Source organism: Photinus pyralis, unplaced genomic scaffold (assembly GCF_008802855.1).
Source record: "Photinus pyralis isolate 1611_PpyrPB1 unplaced genomic scaffold, Ppyr1.3 Ppyr1.4_LG9, whole genome shotgun sequence".
Classification (NCBI taxonomy): Eukaryota; Metazoa; Arthropoda; class Insecta; order Coleoptera; family Lampyridae; genus Photinus; species Photinus pyralis.
Window position 1 is genome coordinate 9,379,168 of NW_022170878.1, and position 14,792 is coordinate 9,393,959.

Genomic DNA, 14,792 nt, shown 5'->3' on the forward strand with positions numbered 1-14,792 from the left:
CAATAGACTAAAGATAAGAGCGCGCGTACATAGACACGTAAGTGACGTAGTTAATCACAAACGGTGACGATAACGAACAATCGATTACACTTTGTTTACAAATACCGCATTTATCACATACATATACAAACAATTTTACTAACAAAATGGAAGGTATATTGGAGAAAATCAGTACCCAATTAGATGAGTTAAATAAAAGAACGGGGCGCATCGAGGGTAAGATGGATGAGTGTCAACGCCAGCTTGTAGAAATAAAAAAGGAAAACGCGAATCTCAAACAAGAAAATGAGCAGCTCAAACGAATCCTAAAGCAGCAAAGTTCAAGAATGGACTACCTTGAGAAAGAAAGTAAAAGAAATAATTTGGTGGTGTATGGAATATCCGAAAAGGAAAATGAGACCGTTTGCAACTAAAAGAAACAACGCAGAAAATTTTAAGAGACATCGATATGAATACTACGACGGGAGAGACAGAAATACAACAAGTCTATAGAATAGGGGCAAAACATCTGAATAAAGTTAGGCCAGTATTCATCAAACTGGCCCAGTACGAAACCAAAATAGAAGTACTGAAAAAGGCGAAAAACCTAAAAGGTACAAACATATACATACACGAAGATTTTCCAAAACACGTATTAGAGGAGAGGAAAGTATTAGCAACCCATTTAAGAACAGCAAGAGAGTCCGGTCATCGCGCATACCTGAAATACAACAAGCTCATTGTCAACGGAGAGGAGTATGGCGTAGAAGACATCACAAGCGCAGATGAGCAAGAGGACGAAGTTAACGAAGTACGGAAAAAACCAAGAACGAGAACCATTAGTCAAAGGTCACCCCAACCCACGTATTCCAAGAAGGCGTCTAGTATGGGTTGCTTACCAAAAAACTAACAGGCATACAACAGATCAGAACAAAGACGACGACAAATGCGTGGAAAAGGACAGCAAAAGAAACAACACAGAACCATACAAAATCGGAAATATGGAAACTTGGTACTTGGAACATACGAGCAATTAATGGAAAAGAGCACGAGCTAATTGAAGAATTTGAGAAGGCGGAGTTAGATGTACTGGCAGTGTCCGAAACAAAAAAGAAGGGACAAGGAGTCGTAGAAATGGAAAATGGGCATATGCTAATCTATAGCGGAGTGGAAGAAAGTACGCGAGCCAAGGGAGGAGTGGGATGCATATTACACAGAAATTTGACGAAATTAGTACACAGATGGGAAGGGTGGTCTGAAAGAATATTGGAAATCGAGCTGAAAGACCAGAAAGGGCCAATAACCACAATCATCAGTGTATATGGTCCGAATGAAGACGAGAAAGCTGAAAAGAAAGATGAGTTCTGGGAAGAATTAAACAAAGTAACGGAAAATGCTAGAGGGAAGCTGTATATAGCTGGCGACTTCAACAGTAGGGTAGGCAAGAAAGACAGCAAATACAAAACGGTACTAGGGGAACATGGAGAAGAAATACGAAACAATAACGGCAATAGACTATTAGACTTTTGCACTTACAATGGGCTAATTATTACAAACTCGTTTTTCAAACATCGCGACATTCACAAATTCACTAGAGTGCAGAGAACAAGGCAAGAAGAGTCCATCATTGATTACATACTAGCAGAAATAGACAACAGAAGAAACATAAACGACACAAGAGTTTCGAGAAGAGCAGAAATAAATAGTGACCACTATTTGGTAGTATCCAAGATAAAAGGAAAGATCGGAGCAAAACAGGGAGAAGGAGGGAGGAAACAAGAAATACCAGTAGCAGAAACAATTAAATCGTACAAACTAAAAGAACAAAGGTTTGCAGAAGAATTCACTAGGCTACTAGAAGCTGAAATAGAAAGACAAAGTTGCGGGTCTGTGGATAGCAGGGTTGAAGGGATGTGGACAACCTTCAAATGCTTGGTGCTAAGGATAGCAAAGCAGGTATGCGGAACTTGTAGAACAGTCAAGAACAAGAAACAGACAGCTTGGTGGAATGAAGAAATAAAGGAACAAGTAAGAAATAAGAAAAGAAAATGGAAAAAATATTTGAGTACCAGAACTATCGCGGATTACATGGAATATAAACAACAACGTGAAAGAGTCAAAAGATTAGTCATAGATGCTAAACAGAGAGCTTGGACGGATTTTGGTGAGAAAATAGAGGAAGAAAGTAAAGGCAATCAGAAACTCTTTTTTAAGATGATCAAAACGTTAAGAAAAGGAAAAACCAGAAATACAGTATCAATTAGAAGCAGAGAAGGAGAGATATTAACAACAGACGAAAACATAATGAACAGATGGAAAGAATATTTTCAAGAATTGTTAGAAGAGGCACAAGAAGACTCCGAAGAATTTCCAAGGGCAGTAGGAGAACAGGATGAAGAGGAAAATCTTATCACACTAAACGAAATGATGGAGGCGATACGCAAAATAAAACTAGGAAAGGCACCTGGACATGACAAGATAACGGGAGATATGTTAAAAAACTTAGGAGTAAAAGGCAGACAAATGCTGTTGGATATATTTAATAAAGCGTTCAACGAAGAAACGGTACCAACAGATTGGGACGAGGGATTAGTAGTACCAATATTTAAGAAAGGAGACCCACACGACTGCGGCAATTACCGGGGTAATAATATAATAATAATAATAAGTACGACTCTAAAATTATACGAGCGTATTTTAGAGAGAAGGTTAAGAACGATAATCGAAACAACTCTAAGCGAGCCACAAAGCGGATTCAGACCAGGCCGAAGTGCCCAAGACCACATATTCACCATAAAGCAAATTATTCAAAAGACGGCACAAAAGAAAAGTAATGCATGTTTCGCCTTTATAGACTTAGAAAAAGCGTTTGATAAGGTGCCTCGCAAGAAAGTTTGGAAAATTTTGTATGAGAAAATGGAAAATTAATAAGAGTAGTACAAAGTTTATATCAGAATAGTAAGAATCGTGTCATAAAAGGAAATCTAAAATCAGAAAGCTTTACGACCAAAGCAGGATTGCGGCAGGGAGGAGTCATGAGTCCCCTATTATTCACCATATTTATGGACAACATTATCAAACGGTGTCAAAAAAAGATAAATAAAAAACTACACGTCGGATACAAAAGCATGACAAGAATAGAGATTGCAGCATGTGCATTCGCAGACGATATTGTAATTACTGCCAAAAACCAAAAGGACCTTCAAGACAACTTGGACGTTTGGAATAAAATTCTAGCAGAAAATGGAATGAAAATTAATAAAAACAAGACAAAAGTAATGTCAATAGCACAAGAACCACACGAGTTACATATTTACATTGAAGAAGAAAAACTTGAACAGGTGACACACTACACCTACCTTGGCGTACAAATCGACGACAGAGGAAACGAAGAAGGAGAAATTAATGAAAGAATTCAAAAAGCGGCAAGAATGTATTATGCACTAAATAAGAATTTTATTAGCAAGAAAGAAGTATCCAGGAAAACAAAGATGATGGTGTACAAGGTAATATTAGACCAATTCTGACGTATGGCAGCGAATCATGGACGTTAGGGAGAAAAGAACTAGGTAAAATACAGACAATCGACATGAAATATCTGCGAAGAGTGAAGGGAATCACAAGAAGAGACCACATACGGAATGAAGATGTAAGAAAAGAGTTGCAAGTACAGCCGATAACAGAATTCATAGTGAGCAAACAGTTGAGTTGGTGGGGCCACCTGCAGAGAATGAGCGATGGGAGACAAGTTAAGCAAATATGGGAAGCGAAAATCCAACACAAGAGAGGAAGAGGTCGACCAAGGCAGACGTGGGAAGATACGGTTGGAAAGACATTAAAGAAAAGAGGAAAATCCTGGACCGAGAAACCTGGCAAGAGACAGAAAGGAGTGGACAAGATTCGTACATGACAGTGTATAAAATGTATTGTATAGTAATGTAATGTATTTCACCGTACACCTAACGGTAGAACGGTGTCCCGATTATATATACATGACATGTTGTGACGAATACTCTACGCATACTTTTCAAACGTACCCTGCTACTTGAATTCATTCATTAATTAAGGCAGTGTTACATGTTTTGCTTAGGTGGTTGGTGTTTTAGTTTGCTTGTGATTACTGATTAACATAGTTTGGGTTTTATTCAAGGCCAAGGTTTTTTCTCAGGTCGCGCTCTTTTTCGCCTTGGTAGTCTGCTTTTGCGAGAGTGCGGCACCTTTAGGTTTTGCTTGCTTTGCTTTTAATGTACCACATCCAAATTCCCGGGTTTTCAGAATAAGTTTATAATAAATAAACTCGCAGACATTACAGCGATTTATTTGAGGGTTCCTGCCCGACTGGGTCCCGAGTCATTGTATTAGCTTCGTGTAACGTAAGGGGGTCCTACCTTAGACGATTCAATAACGTGCCATTCTTTTGTTTGAAATTTGAGCGGGAACCGTGTTTTGATACTGGGATTGCAACGTTGCCACCTTGCCGTGAAATCTGTCATCTTCACTTCGAGGCTGGGGTTGGGTTAAGATCTGTACAAGCATTACACCAAAAACGTAAACAATTATAAACAAAAGGATAACGGTATTAAACATTTCATTCATAACAATGGAGCGACGCGGTCACGACCGCCATTCCTGACAAGATGCCAAACCACGAACTTATAAATTAAAATGGACTGCTAATGCTGAATTAACAAATGACACCTACATGGGGGCCGCCATGATGTGCACTCACATGGCGCGAAATTCAAATCAACTAATAAGCAAGCATTAACCCAACATTAACCTCACGTTTTCTAAATAAATTACTGTGACACATGTCATTTTCCAAGGCTGCAATAGTCTTAAAACTTGAGCACTAGGAAAATTCCCCTAGAAAATAACTAGAATGTGCGCATCCATTGTGCACATCATGGCGGCGCCCATGCTAGGGCCATTTCTACCTCTATGCAACTGTTTGATCAGCAGTCCATCTTAATTTATAAGTTCGTGTGCCAAACGTAACCCCCGTTCGGCGTTCGTGCTTCCTAGATGGCGCACGCAGCTTTTTCCCATCTAGGGACTTTATTTCTCACCTAGAAATTGCATGGTTGCAAACTCTCAAAAATGTATGCATCGTCGTAAGTTGTATATACAGAGGGAACTTCTCAGGACCTTGTTTAGCCTAAGTTGCTTTAGCCTAAGTTGCTTTATCCTCCCCGGTTCCAGATAGCCGTCACCAAGGAGCTGATTCTGTCTGTGATCAATGCGTCACAGTGACAGATTACATGCTCAGTCGTTTCATATGTCTTGCCACAGAATCTGCACGGGGTTCTGCTACAAGCCCGAATGTTGCGCAGGTGATATTTGATCACCCAGTGCCCCGTAAGGACACCAATGATCTTCCTAATCTGGCTTCTGTTCAGTTTTAGAAGCTTAGAAGACCCAGATATGCCAAGGCTAGTGCCAAGGAGCTCTGTAAAAAAAGTCTGACTCCGGTTGCTTTTGTTGCCACTGGGCCTGGTCCTGGCCTAGACAACGAATTCCCAAGGTTACTCGACAGCAACTCATTTTTGATCGCATAGTATTCAAAAACATGGCCGTTTTTACTGCGCATTAAAGTATGATGAGTTGCCTATGTAAACTTGCAGTTGTGTTGCACACTGAGTCCCTCGGTATTGCGCAAACGCAAGCGCGCTAAAATTTGAATTTTCGTACAACTGTCAAGTTTAAGGGGTAAATAATACACATAACTTGCAAACGTTATAATTGAAGATAATTTAACTTACCTGCTTACCTATTGTAAGTAGGTGTAGTAGGTATATGTTAATGCCATGTTATCAAGATGAATTTTGTTGTTATTCCTAGAATATGCTAAAGAGGCGATAGAAAGAAACTATTTCGGTAAGTACTGCAACAGTTAATTAGAAATAGTTAATGAAATCTACTTACAGACAGGCAAAAGTGCAGCTCACCAAGTTCTCGCCAACTTTCCATTTCGTTTCGATATTTTGGCGAGTAAACGTGCGAGTTTTATTATATTGTGGCACGTAAATGAGTAGGTATCCTGCTTTTTAATTTTGTAATAACAGTTCCTTAAGGTCTATCGCTGACATGCGAATAAAATTTTTAAATTGTTGGGATTGATTCTCCGATTCTCAGGTCATCAATTAATTTATGGTAGTAGTCCCCATACTTTTCTCTTGTTGCAATCCATTCTCTCACCCAACACTTTCTTTTGTACTTCACATTATTGCATAAAATATTGCAGCCGCGGCAACACAAAGATGTGCTATTGGCACCATTACGTGAGATAAGTTCTCGAAAACAACTGCTAGGTATCAACCATGGTGTATATAATACCATGGTATCAACTGACAGCATTTTCGGAAGCTAAAAGTGCTGCTAGTGTAAACAGTTTTGTGAGAACTTGCGACAGCATGGCTCACCCAACATGCCTGAAATGTATTTACAATTGTCAGACTACGAAGTATTCGTTTAATGGAAAAACTGATTACATAAAATAAACACATGTCACAAAATATATCGCAGCCGAGACGCGTAGCCTTCTACCCCTAATTCCCTGCGCTCCGTTGCCAACTCTCCCACGATACACGACACTGCCCAACAGTTTACAAAAAAAAAAAATATATCGCGACACATTATTACTCACAGTGTAAATACAAGTTTCTCCCGCGAGATTGTCGCAAGTAACTTGCTAGTCTATCTGCGCCTTAAGAAGTTAACGCGAGATAGGAAAAACTGGAGCACAATAGTTTATAGCTTGATTTATAGTGACTTATCTGGTATGTTAATTTATTTTCCCTACACCATGATGGTAGAAGGGTTTTGATTATAATAAATAATAGCGTTACAATTCTTGTTTATTCCATATTATGCTGTAAAGTAAAGGATCATTACGGTTGCTTTCAAGTTGGGGCTATAATGTAACTGGAATTCACAGTGATGACCGAAGGCTTTATCATTGTACCTATTTATAAATACAGTAGCGCGTTAAAGCAAATTCAAATTTAAGCGCGCTTGCGTTTGCGCAGTACCGAGGGAGTCAGTGTGCAACACATCTGCAAGTGCCTAAGTACCCGGTTACATTTTACATATTTACAACATGACCAATAAAGTATTTTCAATTTTTTAACTTTTATTTGTTAACACTATGCGTTGCTGAAATGTAAGTTCATAATGCAAAATTAAGAGAAAATCAGTTCCGTTTATCCATGGACTAAGGTATTTTAATGTATGCCTCAAATGAATTATTAAAGTGAGGTTACGTAGTCCAAGTGTTCATCCGAAGCACTTTCGTCTATAGGTACGTTTAACCATGGTACGTATTGAGCAGAGTTGTTGTACTCCCTTACATGTTTCATATTTAAGCTGAAGACCATGGCAAAAGCCGTACTGATCGATTTAAGCGGAACTTTACACATCGAAGATCAAGCTGTTGCGGGAGCAGTTGAGGCACTCCAAAAGTACTTTGCATCTATACGAACTACTTATGTCATACTACTCTCAATTGCAGATTACGAAAGACTAACCTGCAGATTAAGTTTGTTACTAATACGACAAAAGAGAGCAAAAGTTATTTATATAACAGATTAAGAAAGTTGGGCTTTGAGCTTAGCCCCGATGAAATCCACAGTTCCTTGGGCGCCGCACGCTCTTTAATAGTCGCTCGTAACCTGAAACCCATGCTGCTCTTAGAGCCGGAAGCACTCGAAGACTTCGAGGGCTTGCAATGTACGGACGGTAAACCTGATGCAGTAGTCATTGGTTTGGCACCGTCGGAATTTCACTATGAAAAATTAACGGAGGCGTTTAGGTAACTTCGTCTACTCTGATTCACAAATGAGCGCAGACGCATTTGTAGATGTTTACTAGGGGGCGCTCGACTAATCGGCATACACGCCGCGAAATACTATAAAAGACCGGACGGTCTGGCGTTAGGACCCGGCTGTTTCTTGAAGGGACTAGAGTACTCGGCCCAGTGCGAGGCCGAGCTCGTTGGTAAACCGAATCCTGTCTTTTTTCGGTCGGCAATCTGTGATATTCTGCCGGAAGAAAGTATTATGATAGGCGATGTGAGTTGGGTTTATTAATGATTTGACGGATAATGTTTAAGTTTAGGATGTACACGATGATATTGCCGGCGCCGTGAAGATCGGTATGCGGGGATATTTGGTACAGACTGGAAAGTATCGAAGCGGTGATGAGAGTAGGATTTCTCCACATCCGACCGCTGTTTTTCCTAGTTTTGTCGAGGCCGTTGCACATATTCTGAATGAATTAAATTACTCTCTCTAATTCGTTGAGTGTCAACAATTAATAAAATTAATTTAACGGATCCATAGCGTCAATGGCAATATCAAGACCTACTTTTATGTTCCAAACCCTATTGTTCTTTATATGCTTTTTGTGGGATTTTGTTAATTTAATAATTTTTAATTAATAACTTAATTGAGATTTTATTTCCATATTTGAAACCAGCATTACAAAGAAGAACTTAAGTAATTAAGGGTAATTAATTAATTTTACTCTTTCTGGGTTCATGTTCTCCTGGTATTCCGAGCAGAGCCATCTACCTTTCAATTCGAAACGATGGAAATTTCGCAGCATTTTTGAATTTGGATGGCAGTCTGCTCGACATGGATGGCACGAATGAACTCCTATGTTGTGTAATCGGTTCTTATAATGTGGTGAGACATAATCGGGAAGGGAATCAAATAAAAGACAGAACTTTTGTGTGTAAGAAATGACAAGAACAAATAAATATATTACGCACACACAAGACCATGCCAGGGAAACCTTCTACGGGACTAAAACCCTGGCACAGACACAAATACATGAAATAAATCACCTACAGCAATAAAATGCAAGAGAAAATACACATTAATAAAACATCTCAAATTGTATGATAAAAATCAGATAATCAAATCAAATGCAATTAAACAAGTTTATAAAAACAAAATACACAAAATCAATTCAGTACAAAAACTCATCAAAATACCTGTACGATCAATTGAGATAACACAACTCGCCAAATACCTAAATAAATTGCATGTACATAGGAAACATAGGGTGTGGCTCTACTCCAGCCTTCCGTTAACATAATTTAATTTAACACGAAAAGTACATGTGAGAATGCCAATGACCAATAGCAAGTATTCATGTGAAAATCGATTATCGCTCAAGCAGAACATATTTTAAATAGAGGAAATGTTAAGGAGAGGGCCCCTACTCGCATTGCTAAGATGCTAAGAACTGCAATCCGCACGAGACGAGTAGGCAACAGATACAGCGAAAGATGGAACTGTATTAGGTACCTACTCCACTGAGACACAATGAACCACTCACACAAACACCGAAACATCAAATAAGAGACTCCCCTTCGTATAGCTAACGCACAAAAACTGCAGCGCGCCACGAATCAGAAAGTAACAGATACGAACAATCAAACTGTATTAGGTACTTCCCTCACGGAATATAGCAACATCGCACTGATAATCAACTCTTCGTGAATAATAAATACTTAATTAACAAAACAATGGCATAATCACCTGTCTCACAGTTTATGCAACATCAGCAAAAATGTAAATAATATCATTATAATATCAAATTGTGGCAAGAAATTCAATTATTAATAGCTAGAACAAGAAAGAATAAAATGGTTACTACCTGTATAAAAAAATAAATACACCTTCAAAACACCACCACCAAAATAATCAAGAATAATTTTTTCAAAAAACCGGGAAAGCGTGATGCCTTCCGCGGACCTCGAAAAGGAAAAAGGCCAACGTGTTTCATTCCTCCGGCACCCCGGACTACAGGGATACCGAAGGCGGGCTGCTCAGGGCTTCCTGGCCCTCTTCAGCCAGAGAACGGGAGTGTAAGGATGGGTAAAGTTAGGGATGGGAACGGAAGGAACGGAGTTAGGGTGCTGAGGGGGAGAGTACTGCTCCAGCATTTGCCTCGTAGATTTCAACATAATGCTAGCATTATGCGAAGCTACGTATGTCTGAGGAAAACCCTCGTCGCCTCTTCTTCTTTCACCCCTTCCCCTAGCTTCGTTACCAAAATCCCCTAGTATTCGCCATCTGCGCAAAACGGTCGATTGGGTATATACAGAGCATATCATATTTTTGTTCCAGATGTAAAGGTGTGTTACCTAACCATAAAGGTGGATTATCACAAATATAAAATAACTTCCACCAAAAGAACATTATTTTCCATTTATTCAATTAACAGCTACGTCGAACTTTTTTAAAATAATTTTCTGTACTTCTAACGCTTTTCTAGCCACTCCCTTTTCTTTTATACGCCTTCTTTTATAGACACGCCCCCCGCTTTTAGACGCTTTTTAAATCTTTTCTAGCCACGCCCTCTTATTTTAGACGCATTCTAAAGCTTTTATAGCAATTCCCCCCTGTTTTAGACCCCTTCCAAAGCTTTTCTAGGCACGGCTCCTTCTTTTAGGCGCCTTCTAAAGTTTTTATAGCTATTCCGCCACCGTTTAGACACCTTCTAAAGATATTAAGCTTCGCCCCATCTTTTAGACGCCTTCTAAAGCTTCATCACTCACGCCCCCTTCTTTCAGACGCCTTCTAAAGTTTTTATAGCTACTCCTCCTGCTTTTAGACGTCTTCTGTAGCTTTTATAGTTACGCCCCCTTTTTAGACGCCTTCTAAAGCCTTTATCGCCACGCCTCCTTTTTTTAAAAACTTTCATAGCCACGTCCCTTATTTTATTAAAGGCCTTTTAAGGCTTTTATATCCACTCTCCTTTTAGACGCCTTGTAAAGCTTTTATTGCCGCTCCCTCTTAGACGCCTTCAAACGCTGTTATAGCCACGCCCCCTTATTTTGGACGTCTTCTACAGTTTTTCTAGCGACTCCCCCTTCATTATCTTCTAAAAAATTTTATAGGCACTCCCCCTTCTTTTTTTGACGCCTTGTAAGGCGTTTATAGCCACGCCCCTTTTCTTTGGACGCCTTCTAAAGCTTTTATAGATACGCACTCTTCTTTTAGACGCCTTCTATAGTATTTTACATTATTAGCCAGGTAAGTGAGTTTTTACTGGCGATAGGAGAAGTTGACTGGCGAGCCGTTAGGCGAGCCTGTCATCTCCTAGAGCCAGTAAAAACTATTACCTGGCGTATGATGTACAATATTTTATTTGTTACTCATTTGTAAACAATAGTAAACGTAAATAATTAGTTCTTAAATTGATCTTGTAGAAATGTCTAAAATATCATGTGATCCATATGTAACAGAGACTTCGCATTAATTCTGGCCAATGAAATTGCTAGATTACTAACTTGTAACATTTTTACAGGTCTGCTGTCAGTTTTACAAGTCTGCTGTCAGTTTTACAAGTCAGTAGCGTTTAAACATGACGTTTACCCGTTTGCGTTTTGTCTTGTTAATCAACGTTTACAACTGAGTAACAAATAAAAGCTTTTTGTCTTACTAACCTATCATAGCACATTTTATATCTATGATAAGCGGGCATAAAGTACCACTTTATGCCCTAGGGCATAAAGTATCACCATAGTAACTCATTTATGCTTAATGACAAAACAAACAAATATTTGCAGATCATTGAAAATTAGAAACGTCAATTATTAATTGTCAATACCTACTAAATCACAAGATTGGCCTTATTTCGTATAGTTTCTGGAACTTCTTGCTCATTCATGATGAATTGAATTATTTAAAATTACGTTTGACGTTTGGATGGTTTCAATCACATGAACAAATTCGAACCACACATACTCGATCAAACATAATGAATTATTTTGTAAACGAATTTTGACGAAGAAAACTATTTGTAAAACATAAAATTGTGTATGTACCACGGGCATAAACTGATGTTTATACTATCGGGCGACTAAAAAGCTCTCGGGCCATAGGCCCTCGAGCTTTTTAACTCGTCGCCCTCGAGAATATAAACATCACTATTATACCCTTAATACATAAATAACTATATAGGCACGCCCCTTCTTTTAAATGCCGTCTACAGCTTTTCTAGCCACGCCCCCTTCTTCTAAGCGTAATTCTCGTGAGAATCGGTGATTCAGTGTTGCATAGGCAGCACACTTTTGCATCGACGTCATGCAAGTAGTCTTTTTTTCTTAGCTTTGTTGAGTAAAACCGTATGGGGATCTTCCCCTACGCTTTATGTCTATTTAGAATGTCAAGTGACACTCAAATCCTACAAGTTTCCCACAGGAGGCAAAGACCAGTGTACACACCTTTTCTAAGAAAAAAAATCGCTAAAATTATCAGAACTGGTCAATTTATTATGCGTTTGCACGTTACATTTGCCCGCTTCACGTTAAGCTAGATAATCTTTCTATTAACAATTTATACACGTTAACAGGAAGCGTCTTCGACATGCACTGTAGCAAAGCCCCCGGTTTCGAGCACGCTGCCATTGCTTGAATCAAATAATCAACACTCGAGCTGTAATCTCCCAGTTTGATGCAGAGATTAGCAGCCTGAACCTTTCTCATAAAGAAATCCCTTCGCGCGACTGCCGTGCCCAGCTTGCAATGGCTCAGCTCGTGATAGCTATCGGATTTGATCGCCTCCTGATGTAAGATTTCTATTAGTCGACCTACAATCAAACCGTAAACGCTAATTTAATGGCTCCGTGATTATACTTTCGAAAAGGTTGTATGTGCAGTTGGTTTGAAATTTCTCTTGGCTTTGCTTGTAAACGCAATAACCCGAATACGTAACGAAAGCGGCCAACCCCAGCGTTATTGCGGGGTAAACGAATGTGTTCATTGTCGCGACTGGCAATTTTGACACATATTTCTGACATGCCCAGTCAATCTATGCATATATGTATAATTCATATGCCTGTGGCATCTCTGGTTTGATGAGAATTTCCACGGCACCATGCAGCTACTGGCTGGAAATTCAAAGTCATGGTCCGAACTAAGCATAGTAGAAAATGAAAGTAAGTATTTAATTAAAGTATAGCTGAATTTATAGTTCCGTACCCCCAACGCCGTACCGTAAGCGTAACGTTTGGAATTAAACCTTACTTGTTGCTTGTGAACATTAAAGCCGGATTTATAGTTCCGTAGCCGTAAGAACGTAAGAACGGAACCGTAAAATCTTACGTTAACGAAAATAATACGATTTATAGTTCCGTATTGGGAAGTGATGAGCTTGCGCATTAGCGCGTAACGAATTCTGTCAGGTAACGTCGCCCCTCGTTCGGGGTTTCGAGCGTACAGTTGAAAGTCGAAGACAATCACGGAATCCTAGGTGTCGTAGCTCAATTTTGACTACAATTTTTACCACCCCCGTGACTGCTTCATTTAGGGAGAAAATTGTTAGTTACAAACAAGTCAGTACATAAAATCAAACTAATCGGTAATTTCCACATATTAAAATAAAATGATCAAAACTTATATGAATGTAACTTCACTTCAGGGACAAGACCATAGTAATCAAAATCAATAAACATAAAATAAGCAAACATTACCTACACCAAAAACGTAAACGATTACAAACAAAGGGATATAGTATATTAAGTATGGAGAACGGTAAGGGATTTTTACCGTTCGAAGACAATTGTCTGAGAACGGTAACCCTTAACGTTCGACGTGCTTATAACATTTTTTGCGCGATCGAAATTAAAATTATGCAACCAATATAAATATGCACTAAGAAATTAACGAGCAGAATAAATCGAAATGATCGAAGTGGTATGGTGTCAATCTCTAGGTAACCAGTTTATTTGTCAAAATTGAAATTAATAATTTCATAAAAAGGTGCATGTGTCTGATGTAGTTTACTAGCTTTGTACTTCCTTTATGACTTTATGGGCGTCTTGCTATAGGAAACAACAGCACAAATTGTACGTTTAATGTACCTAACAATAATTAAAGATTAAATGTAATGTAAGACTGTTGATTTTTAAAAAGGAGTCGGTAAGTATTTTTGCTGTTCTGTTTTTAGATCGGTAAGTAATTTTGGCGTCGTCGTAATCATAGCAACTGGTAAATTCTACGTACTGTCATGGAAACACCCATGGTAGGTAAATAGTCAGAAATGACCGATCGCGCAAAAACGGTATTAAACATGTCATTTATTTTGCATTATGCTTAAACCAAGTAATTTTCAAAAACAAAGATTCAAACACAAAAAATATAAAATGTGGCATAGAAAACACAAATACGATATAAAGAAATGCAAAAATTATTACCTGCATTAAAAAACACAAAATAACAACAAACATTTATGGAGCGACGCGTTCACGACCGCCATTCAAGACAAGATGCCAAACGCTAGATCTCCAGCAAGGATGAGGTGGTCAGCAAGTACCATAATGTCGCCGAGGCCTTGCAGGACGAGGTTGTTGCGTGGACTATACGGCAGGCCACTACAATGTTGATGGTAAGGTCACCTCGGTGCGTCTGTGACGCTTGTTCGCCACTGCAAATTAAGTTGGGCATCCTCGGTTGGCGGGGTGGGCTCCGGAACAGTTTGCACATCTGTGGCCCGTTCCTATTAGCTTCTCCTGCAGTCCGACGCCAGGTGGTTTCGGGGTGCAAAGCCGCAGTTGACGCTCGAGAGTGGTCGAATCTTTGGCACGCGAAATACTGCGGTAGGTGCTGGCTGGTGCGGAAAGCTTCTATAGGTACCTTCAGGCGACAGCTGTACAGCATTTCCGTGATCTCGTATCTTATGACGAGCCGCAGGTCCTAAATATTTGTGACGTAGGTTGGACTGAATCCCCGGTCGGTAAGTTCTTCCGACGGTCTCGTCCAGGGCCGGCTTTAGGCGTAAGCGGTGTAACCCGGTCGTCTA

At 39.4% G+C, this 14,792-nt stretch overlaps 2 protein-coding genes across 3 annotated transcripts; one reads left to right on the forward strand and one right to left on the reverse strand.

The window, feature by feature from the left end:
* Positions 1-7,044: 7,044 nt before the first annotated feature.
* LOC116180509 (haloacid dehalogenase-like hydrolase domain-containing protein 2) lies at positions 7,045-8,313 on the forward strand. 2 transcript variants are annotated; one of them, XM_031500523.1, is made up of 5 exons: positions 7,045-7,294; positions 7,345-7,439; positions 7,490-7,789; positions 7,838-8,048; positions 8,095-8,313. In XM_031500523.1, the coding sequence occupies exons 1-5, from the start codon at positions 7,292-7,294 to the stop codon at positions 8,269-8,271; spliced, it is 786 nt and encodes a 261-aa protein (XP_031356383.1). In that variant the 5' UTR covers positions 7,045-7,291; the 3' UTR covers positions 8,272-8,313. The 2 variants fall into 2 exon arrangements, with proteins under 2 accessions (XP_031356383.1, XP_031356384.1); XM_031500524.1 differs by having other exon boundaries at positions 7,045-7,279.
* A 3,946-nt stretch (positions 8,314-12,259) lies between these two features.
* On the reverse strand, positions 12,260-12,855 carry LOC116181399 (mitochondrial import receptor subunit TOM20 homolog B-like). Its single transcript, XM_031501762.1, has 2 exons — positions 12,629-12,855; positions 12,260-12,582 (listed from the first exon to the last, which is right to left on the reverse strand). Exons 1-2 carry the CDS (start codon positions 12,753-12,755, stop codon positions 12,296-12,298), a joined length of 414 nt encoding a protein of 137 aa, XP_031357622.1. The 5' UTR covers positions 12,756-12,855; the 3' UTR covers positions 12,260-12,295.
* Positions 12,856-14,792: the final 1,937 nt, after the last annotated feature.

Coding starts and splice junctions, on each gene's coding strand:
- LOC116180509 (XM_031500523.1), top strand. Junction 7,440..7,489: donor GCAGTTGAGGCACTCCAAAA/GTACTTTGCATC, acceptor TCTCAATTGCAG/ATTACGAAAGACTAACCTGC. Junction 7,790..7,837: donor AAATTAACGGAGGCGTTTAG/GTAACTTCGTCT, acceptor ACGCATTTGTAG/ATGTTTACTAGGGGGCGCTC.
- LOC116181399 (XM_031501762.1), bottom strand. CDS start 12,755: ATGAACACATTCGTTTACCCCGCAATAACGCTGGGGTTGGCCGCTTTC. Junction 12,583..12,628: donor CACATACAACCTTTTCGAAA/GTATAATCACGG, acceptor GTTTGATTGTAG/GTCGACTAATAGAAATCTTA.